The 13,640-nt window shown below is 42.8% G+C and overlaps 1 protein-coding gene across 2 annotated transcripts in view; it reads right to left on the bottom strand.

Annotated features, from left to right (window-relative positions):
- Window positions 1-221: 221 nt before the first annotated feature.
- The window catches only part of LOC106563378 (GRB10-interacting GYF protein 1), a 34,183-nt gene continuing 20,764 nt past the window's right edge, over window positions 222-13,640 (bottom strand). The window contains exons 16-26 of one of the 2 annotated variants that reach the window (XM_045690022.2): window positions 10,182-10,279; window positions 9,974-10,074; window positions 9,103-9,176; window positions 8,661-9,008; window positions 7,073-7,248; window positions 6,745-6,905; window positions 5,035-5,082; window positions 3,011-3,180; window positions 1,258-1,305; window positions 997-1,105; window positions 222-893 (exon numbers count right to left, since the gene is read on the bottom strand). In XM_045690022.2, coding sequence (XP_045545978.2) covers window positions 685-893; window positions 997-1,105; window positions 1,258-1,305; window positions 3,011-3,180; window positions 5,035-5,082; window positions 6,745-6,905; window positions 7,073-7,248; window positions 8,661-9,008; window positions 9,103-9,176; window positions 9,974-10,074; window positions 10,182-10,279 — 1,542 coding nt within the window. In that variant the 3' untranslated portion in view covers window positions 222-684. The remainder of the gene's footprint in view (window positions 894-996; window positions 1,106-1,257; window positions 1,306-3,010; window positions 3,181-5,034; window positions 5,083-6,744; window positions 6,906-7,072; window positions 7,249-8,660; window positions 9,009-9,102; window positions 9,177-9,973; window positions 10,075-10,181; window positions 10,280-13,640) is intronic. The other variant, XM_014128881.3, reaches the window with a different exon arrangement.

Raw genomic sequence — 13,640 nt, 5'->3', positions numbered from 1 at the left:
GTATGTGTGTGTGTGTGTGTGTGTGTGTGTGTGTGTGTGTGTGTGTGTGTGTGTCGTATGCCAGGTATAAGGCCTCAGGTGGATTCAGGTAGATGCTGTGGATCAATAATCTTCCACTGTTTCCATCTCGCCCAGGCTCATCCTGTCCCCTGCGCCCAGGAATGAATATCCTGCAGGAGAAACACCATGGTTCACTTCTATTCACATCCAGCATGGATTCCACTACTTTTCACATTTGGAAAGCACATTCCAGAAGTTTATGGTATTCTGTAGATAGAACCCAAAATGGGAGAGTAACTTAATACATAAATATCACTATATATATATATATATGTTTTTATTTATTTCACCTTTATTTAAGTATGTAGGCTAGTTGAGAACAAGTTATATAAGAACTTACTGATTAAATTACATGTATGATAACTGTTAATGTTCTGTGTTAATGAAGGGTGAATATGGAATGAGTATAGAAAGTTACTGAGGGAGGCGAAGGGCAACAGTTAGTCTTTGATAAGGCAGGCCAACTGCAGAACTACAGAGGAGCAAGGAATTCGGCTCGAGGTCAAGTCAACAGAAGTGAGAAGAAACCTCGGAGGCTGGCCAGACCCTAGCGACCCTGCTACTACAGTCCTATCTCACACACATACATGCACACGAAGGTTCTAGCATCAGGCAGGACCATGACTACACCAGTGAGAGGAACCAATTAAGTTCCTGCCTAGCAACAGAGATGTATAGGCTGTCTAGATGTGTAAGGAGTTGACCCTGCCTAGATGACAAATATGTGCTTGTATCGTCATATCTCGTCTTTGCAGCTATACGACCCAATGGGATGAATAAACTTGCCCTGTGCTTCTTCTTCCAGTTATTACTCTTTGATAAGACCGTAACACCTGCATATAAAAAAAAAAATCAACTATTCAACACTTCACTCCATTTAGTTTACTTTTCACTGTGCTGCGAGCCATTTAATAAATATACCGTACGTCCGCATACCTAAGATGCTGGGGTCGGAGTGAAGCATCATGGTCTGTTTCTTCTTCATCTTTGCAGCCTGGCTGTCATACATTCCTCCCTTCCCCATCTGGGCTGCCTGGAACATGGACTACACAGAAGAGAGGGGGGAGGAGAGAGAGAACAACGTGGTGACCGACAATGTATTGGGTATTTGCAAATTCCAATAAGTGCTCCAACATTAGAAAAGTATAGATTGATACTATAAAAAGAGTGTTGGTCATGACTTGAGGTGGAGCCTACCTGTAGAGGAAAGTTGTTCACAGACAGTCCTGGAACTTCTTTTGATAGCTGGTGGGGGAGAGGGATGTTGGTTACTGATAATGTCTTACACATCCACACCACAAACACCCCCGTTGGAATTCTTCACATTTTATTGTTATAAAGTGGGATTAAAATCGATTTAATTGTAATTTTTTGGTCAACGAAATACACAAAATACGCTAATGTCTTTTGTAGCTCAGTTGGTAGAGCATGGCACTTGTAGTGCCAGGGTAGTTTGATTCCAGGTACCACCTATACGTATAAATGTATGCACACATGACTAAACTGCTTTGGATAAAACGGAAAATATATTTATTATTATACTGAACAAAAATATAAACACAACATGTAAAGTGTTGGTCCCGTGTTTCATGAGCTGAAATAAAAGATAGCAGAAATATTCCATACATACAAAAAGCCTATTTCTCTCAGATTTTGTGCAAAAATGTGTTTACGTCACTGTTAGTGAGCATTTCTCCTTTGCCAAGATCATCCATGCACGTGACAGGCATGGTATATCAAGAAGCTGATTTAACAGCATGATCATTACACATGTGAACCTTGTGCTGGGGACAAAAGGCTACTCTTAAAAGTGCAGTTTTGTCACAACGCAAAACCACAGATGTCTCACGTTTTGAGGGAGCGTGCAATTGGCATGCTGACCACAGGAATGTTCACCAGAGCTGTTGCCAGAGAATTAAATGTTAATTTCGATACCATAAGCCGTCTCCGTCATTTTAGAGAATTTGGCAGTACGTCAAACCGGCCTCGCAACCGCAGACCACATGTAACCAAGCCAGCCCAGGACCTCCACATCCGGCTTCTTCACCTTCGGGATCATTTGAGACCAGCCACCCAGAAAGCTGACGAAACTGTGGGCTCTTACAACTCTAGAATTCCTACACAAACTGTCAGAAACTGTCTCAGGGATGCTCATCTAGGTGCTCGTCATCCTCACCAGGGTCTTGACCTGACTGCAGTTCGGCGTTGTAACCAACTTCAGTGGGCAAATTCTCACCTTCAATGGCCACTGGTGAAGAGTGCTCTTCACGGATGAGACCCGGGTTGTTTATGTCAACGTTGTGAACAGAGTGCCCCATGGTGGTGGTGGGGTTATGGTATGGGCAGGCATAAGCATCGGACAACGTATCGATGGCAATTTGAATGCACAGAGATAGCGTGACGTCATCCTGAGGCACATTGTCATGCCATTCATCCGCCGTCATTACCTCATGTTTCAGAATGATAATGCACGGCCCCATGTCGCAAGGATCTGTACACAATTCCTAGAAGCTGAAAATATCACAGTTCCTTAATGGCCTGCATACTCACCAGACATGTCACCCATTGAGAATGTTTGGGATGCTCTGGATCGACTTGTACGACAATGTGTTCCAGTTCCCGCCAATATCCAGAAACTTCGCACAGCCATTGAAGTGGAGTGGGACAACATTCCACAGCCCACAATCAACAGCCTGTACAACTAACTCTATGTGAAGGAGATGTGTCACGCTGCATGAGGCAAATGGTGGTCACACCAGATACTGGACTGGTTTTCTGATCCATGCCCCTTCTTTTTTTTTAGGTACATGTGATCAATAGATGCATATCTGTAGGACCTAATGAATTCATTTCAACTGACTGATTTCCTTACATGAACTGTAACTCTGTAAAATATTTGAAATTGTTGCATGTTGCGTTTATATTTGTTCAATATACATATAACACACACCTGCTGTTGCTGCTGCTGTCTCTGGTGGTTGGCTTTCTGTTTGGCACGCCGCTCCAGGAACTGCTTGGCAAACTCTTTGGCTTCCACAGTGTCGCCCAGGTAGGAGCGGATAAAGTCAAGGACTTCGTAGGGAGACTCCACCTCCTTCAGATAGGCCACGATGGTGGCTACTGCTCACAGGAAGACCACAGACATTTACACTTAATACCAGGGGAAAAGGTTGAGCAAGAGGAAATTCTGGAGCCAGGGAGTCAGGCAACTAAGGACATGTTTGCATAGGTGTGAAGCTGAGTTTCTATTAGGAAAATGTGGTCCTGGGCAGCAACATTTTAATTAGGACTGTCCGACTAAAATGGATCTTGGTCGACCGAAAGTAGTCTGTTCTTTCAACCAATTGATTGGTCTAAAATTTCAAACGTGTATATTTCCATATATAGACATACCTTACGCATTTCAATAAAATCAACTCTATGCATTTAGCTTACGGTTTGATGAAATAAGACAAATGCCTCAAGAGGGCGCAGGAGAGCTAGATAACTATGAGGGAAAAAGTCGTCAACCTTTCATGTGGAATGCCAATTTATCTTACCATTTCTACTATTCTTTGTGCCAGTTATGGTTTACATATGCACATTTTCATGAAACCATTTTATAATGACGTCTTAATATCTCAAAATCATTGTCATGTGGTTAATCAAAATTCTATCCAAATCTAAATGAAAATTATACAAACCTAAAAAGTAACGGCTATTGTCATTGCCAACTACGTAAAAATAGCCTACATAAAGCCAACAAATAAAAACATTGCAGCCTGCAGGTAGAAAATCTTGTGATAAAAATAAATATCTTATAAATCACAACGGCTACACACGGCCTGTCTGCAACAAACTTGAAACATTGGATCAACTAGTAACTTGGGTCCAGCCCGAATGTGCTAGCGAACTTGCAACATTATATAAAATATTCTGGGCGCTCAGAGTTACAACGTGCCAGTGAGCTCAGGACAGACACAGCTCTGGCTATTTGTGCAAGGGATAAGAAGCAGTTCTTGACTTGGACAGGAGCTCACCGGAGCCAAGTACCAGCACCTCAAATGTTCTACTGCTTGAGCTCCTGTTCCTCTTATAGAATATTAGCTCAAAAGTATTGTGGAGCTCTTGCACGTAAATATTTTTTATTTATTTAACTAGGCAAGTCAGTTAAGAGCAAATTCTTATTTACAATGACGGCCTACTCCGGCCAAACCTGAACGACGCCGAGCCAATTGTGCGCTGCCCTATGGGACTCCCAAACACAGCCGGATGTGATACAGCCTCGATATAAACAGTATATAAACAATATAAACAGCACCAGCACCCAAAATGAGTACCGGAAACTGTTTCAGTCCAAGTCAGGCACTGATAAGTAATTAGGAAGGCCTATTTTATGACGTTTCCACTTGATCAGAGCATGACATTTTCCCTTTCACGCCGAGTGGTTATTGAAAGGGAGAGAGGTGGAAAGATTTTTTAAATACATTAAGGAACCATTGTAATTCTCAATGGATGTAAAAACAGACTGTTTGCTTGCTGTTTGAGGTGAAGAAAACATTACTTTGAGAAGCTACACATGTCATTAGCGGTGGTGCGTTAAGCCAATCAGATATACTATCAGATCCCCAAATGGGGACATTTATATGCCTACATTTACATGCAGGCCAGGTAGCCTATAGGTCTACTTCTATGCGTGCGCATCCTAACATTGACAGGAGCGCTCCAGACAAAAGACGCTGACTAAATTCATAAAACTCGATAAATGGAATGAAATAAACCAAAACTTGTTTCTCACAAATGTAGCATAGGTTGTGCACTCTAGAAACAATGTGTCCACTCCGACAATGAGAACGGGAAGGCTGGAATAATAATATTGAATGCATTGACAGAAATTACCGTAACCAAAATTTAAGTTAAGAAATTATAGGAATTAAGGGTAAATGTACTGCATTGTTACAAAATTTGGGAGGCGCATGGCAATGCAGTACGGACCTGGATTTGGCCTCTGCATGCCACTGGAGGCTCCGCAATGGAATAGTTCTGAGATTGGCGCAAATATACACACACACACACACACACACACACACACACACACACACACACACACACACACACACACACACACACACACACACACACACACACACACACACACACACACAGTGCATTAGGAAAGTATTCTACAATTGCATAGCCTTCAGAAATGTTGCACAACATGAGCTCATGTGCACTTATGAAGTGTTAGATTTTTAGATTTTCTAATACATTTACATTGATGTCAGAGTGATTAGAGGGATAAAAAAGCATGAGCTTGCGCACACCCAAGAAAATAATTTAACTTAGAGATGCTGAATAATGGTGAATAAACTGTAAGCTATAAAAACAAATAGTCGCACAATCTATATGTACAACCTCCCAGTAATTCATCGGGTAAAAAAAACAAACCAACTTTTTGGCATCATAGGTCCTTCTTTTTATAGCTTAGAGTGATAAGAGGGACAATAGAGTGCTGAGTACTAGGCAGTTAGCAAGTTTGGTAGGCTACAAATGACCAGCAGCAGCAGAGCTTGGAGAAGCCTAATTACCGTGACTAAACGGTCATGTGGAATTTGACTGCCTTCATGACTCGTGACCGCCAGTGTGGCGGTAATACAGCCCTAAGGCTGATGCAAAATGTTTCTTCACATTATAAGCGCAGCAACATGCACAAGGCAGTAGGTTACGCGAGAATGTTCATTCCACAACGTTGTCAAAAGCGCACTGCCCATGCAACCGGTTTCATTTGACACATGAAAATATCCATTCAAAATTTTCAAAGAGGGGAGATCTAAAGATGCTATAACTAGCATGGGTTGCTAATATGACTAGAACTGTGCCATTGGCTACTGGACAATGAAAAAAATATCATTTGAAAACAAATAGAACATGAGAGAAATAGGCTACAGGTTGCAATGGCATATGGAAGTCTATAAAATAATTGCTTCCACGATATGGTCGGATTTTAGCTTTTGAAGCAAGGCAAGACATGCCTCATAATACGCATAGGCTACCACCTCCAGCTCATTGCAGTGGTGTGTGACGTTCTGATGCTTGCCTACCGTTGCCTATGCACTTGAATGACGAATGGGAAGTGCACTTCAATTACCAGTTGAAAAATATTTAGAATTGCTATGCAATGATTGGCCTTATAAAAGCACGGCAGCAACGAACACGCTGTTTGAGGAGCTGTAGCAGCTGATCTCGTGCTGTCTGACAGAGTTTAAGCTGAAACTAGGCTCTGTATCTGTATGCTGTGCGCATGTGATAATAAGATGCTGAACTAATGAAAATAGGTTAATTATGCTAATTAACCTATAGACCGATAAGCATGACCGGTTAAATGTATTTCCATCGACTAATATTTCCCATTTATTAATAGGCTAAAACCGATTATTTTTTGCAATAGGGCTTTTTTTCCTTCTCCCAGACAATTGGCCGGAGCCAAATTTATTTATCGGCTTCTCATATTTTTTGGGGGGGCGGAAAAGAAAATGTTTTGAATACATTTGCATTGATGTCAGAGTGATTAGAGGGATAAAAAAGCATGAGCTGGTGCACACCCAGATAGTGTGAATGTGAGTGATGACATATGAGTATATTCATGGGGCCGGTCACAGGGACACAGATCCAGTGATGAAGTGAAAAAGGAGGAGCATTAGTTACCGTCCAGGGACGAGGAGTGGGAGTTGTTAGCGGAGGTGTTGAGCGCGTGCAGCATCTGTTCACACCAGGTGGTGAAGCCGTCCTGGGGTTTCATGCCCTGCAGCAGCTTCAGCAGTTTGTCCTCCTCCTCTGTACGCTTCTTCCTCAACATGTACTGCTCGCTGCAGGTGGACACAGAAACAATGTTTACACACACACACACACACACACACACACACACACACACACACACACACAGGCCTTGAAACAGTTTACATACACACAAAACGTTAACACACAACTTTAAACAGAGAGGTAAACAATGCACCACACACACAGTGAGGTGTACCTAAGAGAGGGGCTGCTGCGGCTGTTCTTCATGCCCATGTTGCGGAGGCTGTTCTGGTTCTTCACAGCCTCCTCCCAGACACCCATACCTCCAGAGCTGCCTTTGGGCTCCATGCCCCCACCAGACCACATGCCCACAGACCCCTCACCCCACTGACCCATAGACAGGCCTCCATGCTGGAGGAAGACAGAGAAAGAACAGAGGGACATGGGTCACACTACTGGTTACCAGGGCCTGGTCCACCAGTCAAAATATATTTTTGCCATAATTCCCCCCCAGTGCGTCTTCGCTAGGAGTTGAAGCAAACTCAAAACATTGAAAAACCTAGTTTGTGAACAAAACAATGTAAATAGCCAAGAAACAGATGGACAAAGTCTCACTTTAGTAGACTTCAGAGTCAATTAGACCAGTGGTTCCCAACCAGGGGTACTAGGACTGCTGGGGGTATTTAACCTGTTCACAGGGGGTACTTGAGAAGACTCATGAGTCTATGGGGTTACTGGTAAAATGCACAAGGGGGTACTTCAGGGGTACTCCGAGCAAAGCAAAATTGAGTTGGTGGTACAGTAACCAAAAAATATATTTTTTCGCCTTTTTTATTTTAAATATATATATATTTATTTTTTTTACCTTTAACTAGGCAAGTCAGTTAAGAACAAATTCTCATTTACAATGACGGCCTAGGAACAGTGGGTTCACTGCCTTGTTCAGGGGCAGAACAACAGACCTTGTCAGCTCGGGGATTCGATCTAGCAACCTTTCAGTTACTGGCCCAACACTAACCACTACGCAACCTGCAGCACCATTGAATTAGACCAACTTATGCCTTTGTGCCGTGTTTCTAAAAATGAATCTTTAGCAGTGCACACAGCTCCTCAGCCAGACAGTGTTGCTACCCGTCGCTCAAGGTGGGATATATTTAAGCAATAAGGCACCTCGGGGGTTTGTGGTATATGGCTGTTCCTAGGCACGGCTAAGAAGAGTGCCACGATACAGTCCTTAGCCGTGGTAAATTGGCCATATACCACAAACCCTAGAGGTGCCTTACTGCTATGATAAACTGGTTACCAACGTAATTAGAGCAGTAAAAAATACATGTTTTGTCATACCCGTGGTATACAGTCTGATATACCACAGCTGTCATCCAATCAGCATTCAAACCACCCAGTTTATAATATAGGATTTGTAGTTCTTTGTGTGATTAGCTACCAGCTATGAAACAAAATGACAGAAACACTTTGAAAACAGCTACTGCAGCATTTATTTTTCTATAAATGTCCTTATACTTGACTTCTACCTTTATTTTTATTCCCAAATGTGAGATAAGTTTTCGCATCATGGAGCCCTGACCACCTGCCAACGTGGCTGTTGAAATAGACCTTACATGCCAATACCGGCATTTGGCAGGTGTTAATTTTAGGTCCTGCTGGTTACACTTATGGGCATTGTAATAAATATCCTCAGAACGCACATTTCTTCTCAGGAAACTGCTACACTTTTAAAACCTCCCTGTAGACATAGCAGGACAGCCCGTGTGAGGTTTCTTTTTTGGGGGCGGGGGGGGGGGGGGGGGGGGGGGTCTCCTCACCCTGTCCCTCTGCTGCTGGGCCCTCTGGTGCTGGGACTGCTGTTTGAGCAGCCTCTCGGTCTCCAGCTCCAGCAGGCTGAGGCTCTTGCCTTGCTTGGAGAGAGCTGAGACCTGGGGGCCACTCCACACGGACCCTGACCCAGAGACACACCCTGGGCCCCCGGGCTGGGCCTGCTGCAGCAGCTTCAGGATCAGCTCCTGCTGCTGCCGACACTGCTGCTTACGCCTGTACAGCTCCTCCTCCTCACGCCTCTTCTGCTCCTCCTGCTGCCTCCTCTTCTCCTCCCGCCGCTTCCTCTCCTCCTCCTCTCGCTTGGCCCTGAGTTCAGCCTCACGCCGGTCCTGGAGCTGAGGTACAAGAGATGAGCAGAGAGACAGTCAGCAAGAGAGAGAGGAGAGACAGAGGGCGAGAGAGGGGGGACAAAGTAAATAAAGACAGTACCTTGTGTAGCTGCTCCAGAGATGGCCCCTGAGTGGAATGACTAATGTTTAAGTCCCATAGGTTGGTCTCACCTCCTGGAATAGGCCACAAACACATTACTGACATACAATGGCAACATGTAGAAGGACATCTGGGTGAATGAAAAGATGTATAGCTGAGGTATATCAGTCTTGGAGGATATGCAAGAGCGTGTGCTTAGTGGTTAGAGTGTTGGGCCAGTAACCGGAAGGTTGCTGGATCGAATCCCCAAGCTGACAAGGTAAAAATCTGTCGTTCTGCCCCGAGCAAGGCAGTTAACCCACTGTTCCCCTGGGGCCGAAGATGTGGATGACGATTAAGGCAGCCACCCGCACCTCTCTGATTCAGAGATTGGATTAAATGCGGAAGACACATTTCAGTTGAACGCATTCAGTTGTACAACTGACTAGGTATCCCCCTTTCCCTTATACAAAAACAGTCAAATATATTGGCACCCTTGCACTTTAAAAATGGAGTGCAATGGAGCAGAATGTCCTCTTCAAAACTGGTTGAATGGCTATTTTTACCCTGTAGGCACCGGCAACTTAGCACCTGTAGGATAAATTACATTTGCTGAGAATGACCTTGCCTCCAACCAAATTAATTAGAAATCTTAACAATTTAGTCCAGGCCATTTTTGCCTTTGAAATGATAAATCATAATATCAGTAGAGTTTTTGTGTGGTTCTGTGCAGTTGTAAATCAAACAAATACATGTGAACACCAAAAGTTTTAAATTATAAATTATTTTTGAAGAACGTGAACCAATATATTTGACCGCATCTGTATAAAGTGTGCTTATATAAAAGGTGCATGTAAAGCAGGTAACGATGCAGCGGGTTCCTTTTCAGTACCTGACTGCTGGGAGGCTGAGGTACGCATGTCCCACATAGACCCATTATCTGGTACTGACATGGACCTGTTCATCGAGGGCATCATGCTCGATTCCCCACTCCTGAAAACAGAAACACATTAGTACACTCACAAATACCCTCATATACATCCAGTGTGCGTGTGTGTGTGTGTGTGTGTGTGTGTGTGTGTGTGTGTGTGTGTGCCTACCTGTTCATGTGCTGAAACCTTATCTGCAATTGCTGGTATAGAGCTGCAGTGGCTGCCTGTTCTAACTGTTTCTTCAGCAGCTCCTGATCCATATTGCCCTGCGGAACAAGACCTACAGGGTTACCATACCAACTATGCCACACCAAGCACATCAAATACTAGGGATGCACAATATAAATTGGTAAGCATATCAGAATCGGCCGATATTACCTAAAAATGCCAACATCGGCCAGATGTCTAGTTTAATGCCGATGTGCAAAACCGATGTCAAAGCTGTCGTGCATACCTATATAACGTAGGTAGATGACGTAATGACACCACAAAAAAATACAGCGCTACACAGAACAAAAGCTGAAAAATACTAAGCACACACTTCCAACAACTAAACAAGTTCAAGTCGAGCAGTCATTTGAAAGAGGAAAAACATTTCAGGGGGGTTTAAACTTGCAAAAGTACTCTACAAGTGGCTGTGAACAAGCGATTCGGTGGCATACTGTGAGCCTCTTTACTGTGTCGCCCCCATGCTCGATGCTAGGTACAAGGACCGCTACTTTGATGCAGACAAGAAACACAGTTTACGTGAAATGTTAACCTCTCTAGGCTAGGCGGGACGAATTCGTCCCACCTACGTAACAGCCACTGCTATCCTGTGGCGCGATTTTCAAAACCTTAAAAATCCTATTACTTCAATTTCTCAAACATATGACTATTTTACAGCCATTTAAAGACAAGACTCTCGTTAATCTAACCACACTGTCCGATTTCAAAAAGGCTTTACAACGAAAGCAAAACATTAGATTATGTCAGCAGAGTACCAAGCCAGAAATAATCAGACACCCATTTTTCAAGCCAGCATATAATGTCACCAAAACCCAGAAGACAGCTAAATGCAGCACTCACCTTTGATGATCTTCATCAGATGACAACCCTAGGACATTATGTTATACAATACATGCATGTTTTGTTCAATCAAGTTCATATTTATATCAAAAACCAGCTTTTTACATTAGCATGTGACGTTCAGAACTAGCATACCCCCCGCAAACTTCCGGGGAATTCGCTAACATTTTACTAAATTACTCACGATAAACGTTCACAAAAAGCATAACAATTATTTTAAGAATTATAGATACAGACCTCCTCTATGCACTCGATATGTCCGATTTTAAAATAGCTTTTTGGTGAAAGCACATTTTGCAATATTCTAAGTACATAGCCCAGGCATCACGGGCTCGCTATTTAGACACCCGGCAAGTTTAGCACTCACCATAATCATATTTACTATTATAAAAGTTTCATTACCTTTTGTTGTCTTCGTCAGAATACACACCCAGGACTGCTACTTCAATAACAAATGTTGGTTTGGTCCAAAATAATCCATCGTTATATCCGAATAGCGGCGTTTTGTTCGTGCGTTCCAGACACTATCCGAAATAGTAAAGAAGTGTCACGCGCATGGCGCAATTCGTGACAATAAAATTCTAAGTATTCCATTACCGTACTTCGAAGCATGTCAACCGCTGTTTAAAATCAATTTTTACGTCATTTTTCTCGTAGAAAAGCGATAATATTCCGACAGGGAATCTCCTTTTCGGCAAACAGAGGAAAAAATCCCAAAGGCGGGGGCGGTCGGGGTCACGCGCATAAGCTAGTGTCTCTTGATCGGCCACTTGAGAAAGGCGATAATGTGTTTCAGCCTGGGGCTGGAATGACGACATTCTGTTTTTTCCCGGGCTCTGAGCGCCTATGGACGACGTGGGAAGTGTCACGTTAGAGCAGAGATCCTTAGTAAATGATAGAGATGGAAAAGAAGTTCAACAAATGGTCAGACAGGCCACTTCCTGTAAAGGAATCTCTCAGGTTTTGACCTGCCATTTGAGTTCTGTTATACTCACAGACACCATTCAAACAGTTTTAGAAAATTTAGGCTGTTTTCTATCCATATGTAATAAGTATATGCATATTCTAGTTACTGGGTAGGAGTGGTAACCAGATTAAATCGGGTATGTTTTTTATCCAGCCGTGTCAATGCTGCCCCCTAGCCCTAACAGGTTAAACAGCTGGACAAGATGGAAACGGACACCAAGGAAGAGAGGTCACGGACAGACAGAGCTGAAACTTCACTGCTTTACATGCATGATGAAATCCTGGTTGAGACTGAACAACAAAACAGCAAGTAAGTGAAATATAGGTTTTGATTATGTTTTAGTGGTAATGGGGACATATGTAAATGTCAACAAAATAACCTTTTGGTCAGTGTGTGTGTTTCAACTATTTAACTGTACTAGAATGCTTAACTTGTTGGGGCTAGGGGGCAGTATTTGCACGGCCGGATAAAAAAACGTACCCGATTTAAACTGGTTACTACTCTTGCCCAGAAACGAGAATATGCATATAATTAGTAGATTTGGATAGAAAACACTAACGTTTCTAAAACTGTGTGAATGGTGTCTGTGAGTATAACAGAACTCAGGAAGTGCCCTGTCTGACAATTTGTTCTCCTTCTAGGGCATCTCTATCAAAAATACAGCATCTCTGCTGTAACGTGACATTTTCTAAGGCTTCCATTGGCTCTCAGAAGGCGCCAGAAAGTGGAATGACGTCTCTGGGCGAAAAACGGCAGGAGTTTTTGTGAGTGGTCAGGCAGGGAACAATGACACTGGAGTGCGCGTCCACGAGAGGACTCCATGTTTTTCTTTCAGTCTATGAATGATTATAACGTCGCCCGGTTAGAATATTATCGCTATTTTACGAAAAAATGGCATAAAAATTGATTTTAAACAGCGTTTGACATGCTTCTAAGTACGGTAATGAAATATTTGGAATATTTTGAATTTATTTTGTCACGAAATGCACCCGCGCGTCACCCTTCGGTTAGAGACCTCAACGCACGAACAAAACGGAGCTGTTTCAATGTAACTATGGATTATTTCGAACCAAAACAACATTTGTTGTTGAAGTAGAAGTCCTGGGAGTGCATTCTGACGAAGAACAGCAAAGGTAATCCAATTTTTCTTATAGTAAATCTGAGTTTGGTGAGGGCCAAACTTGGTGGGTGTCAAATTAGCTAGCCGTGATGGCCAGGCTATCTACTCAGAATATTGCAAAATGTGCTTTCGCCGAAAAGCTATTTTAAAATCTGATACCGCGATTGCATAAAGGAGTTCTGTATCTATAATTCTTAACAATTATTTTATGTATTTTGTGAACGTTAATCGTGAGTAATTAAGTAAATTCACCGGAAGTTTGCGGTGGGTATGCTAGTTCTGAACATCACATGCTAATGTAAAAATCTGGTTTTTGATATAAATATGAACTTGATTGAACAAAACATGCATGTATTGTATAACATAATGTCCTAGGAGTGTCATCTGATGAAGATCAAAGGTTAGTGCTGCATTTAGCTGTGGTTTTGGTTTTTGTGACATATATGCATGCTTTGAAAATGGCTGTGTGATT

This window comes from Salmo salar, chromosome 11 (genome assembly GCF_965601325.2).
Source record: "Salmo salar chromosome 11, fSalSal1, whole genome shotgun sequence".
Taxonomy (NCBI): Eukaryota; Metazoa; Chordata; class Actinopteri; order Salmoniformes; family Salmonidae; genus Salmo; species Salmo salar.
Note: the sequence above shows the minus strand (reverse complement) of the source record. Positions and strands in the feature narration are given on the sequence as shown.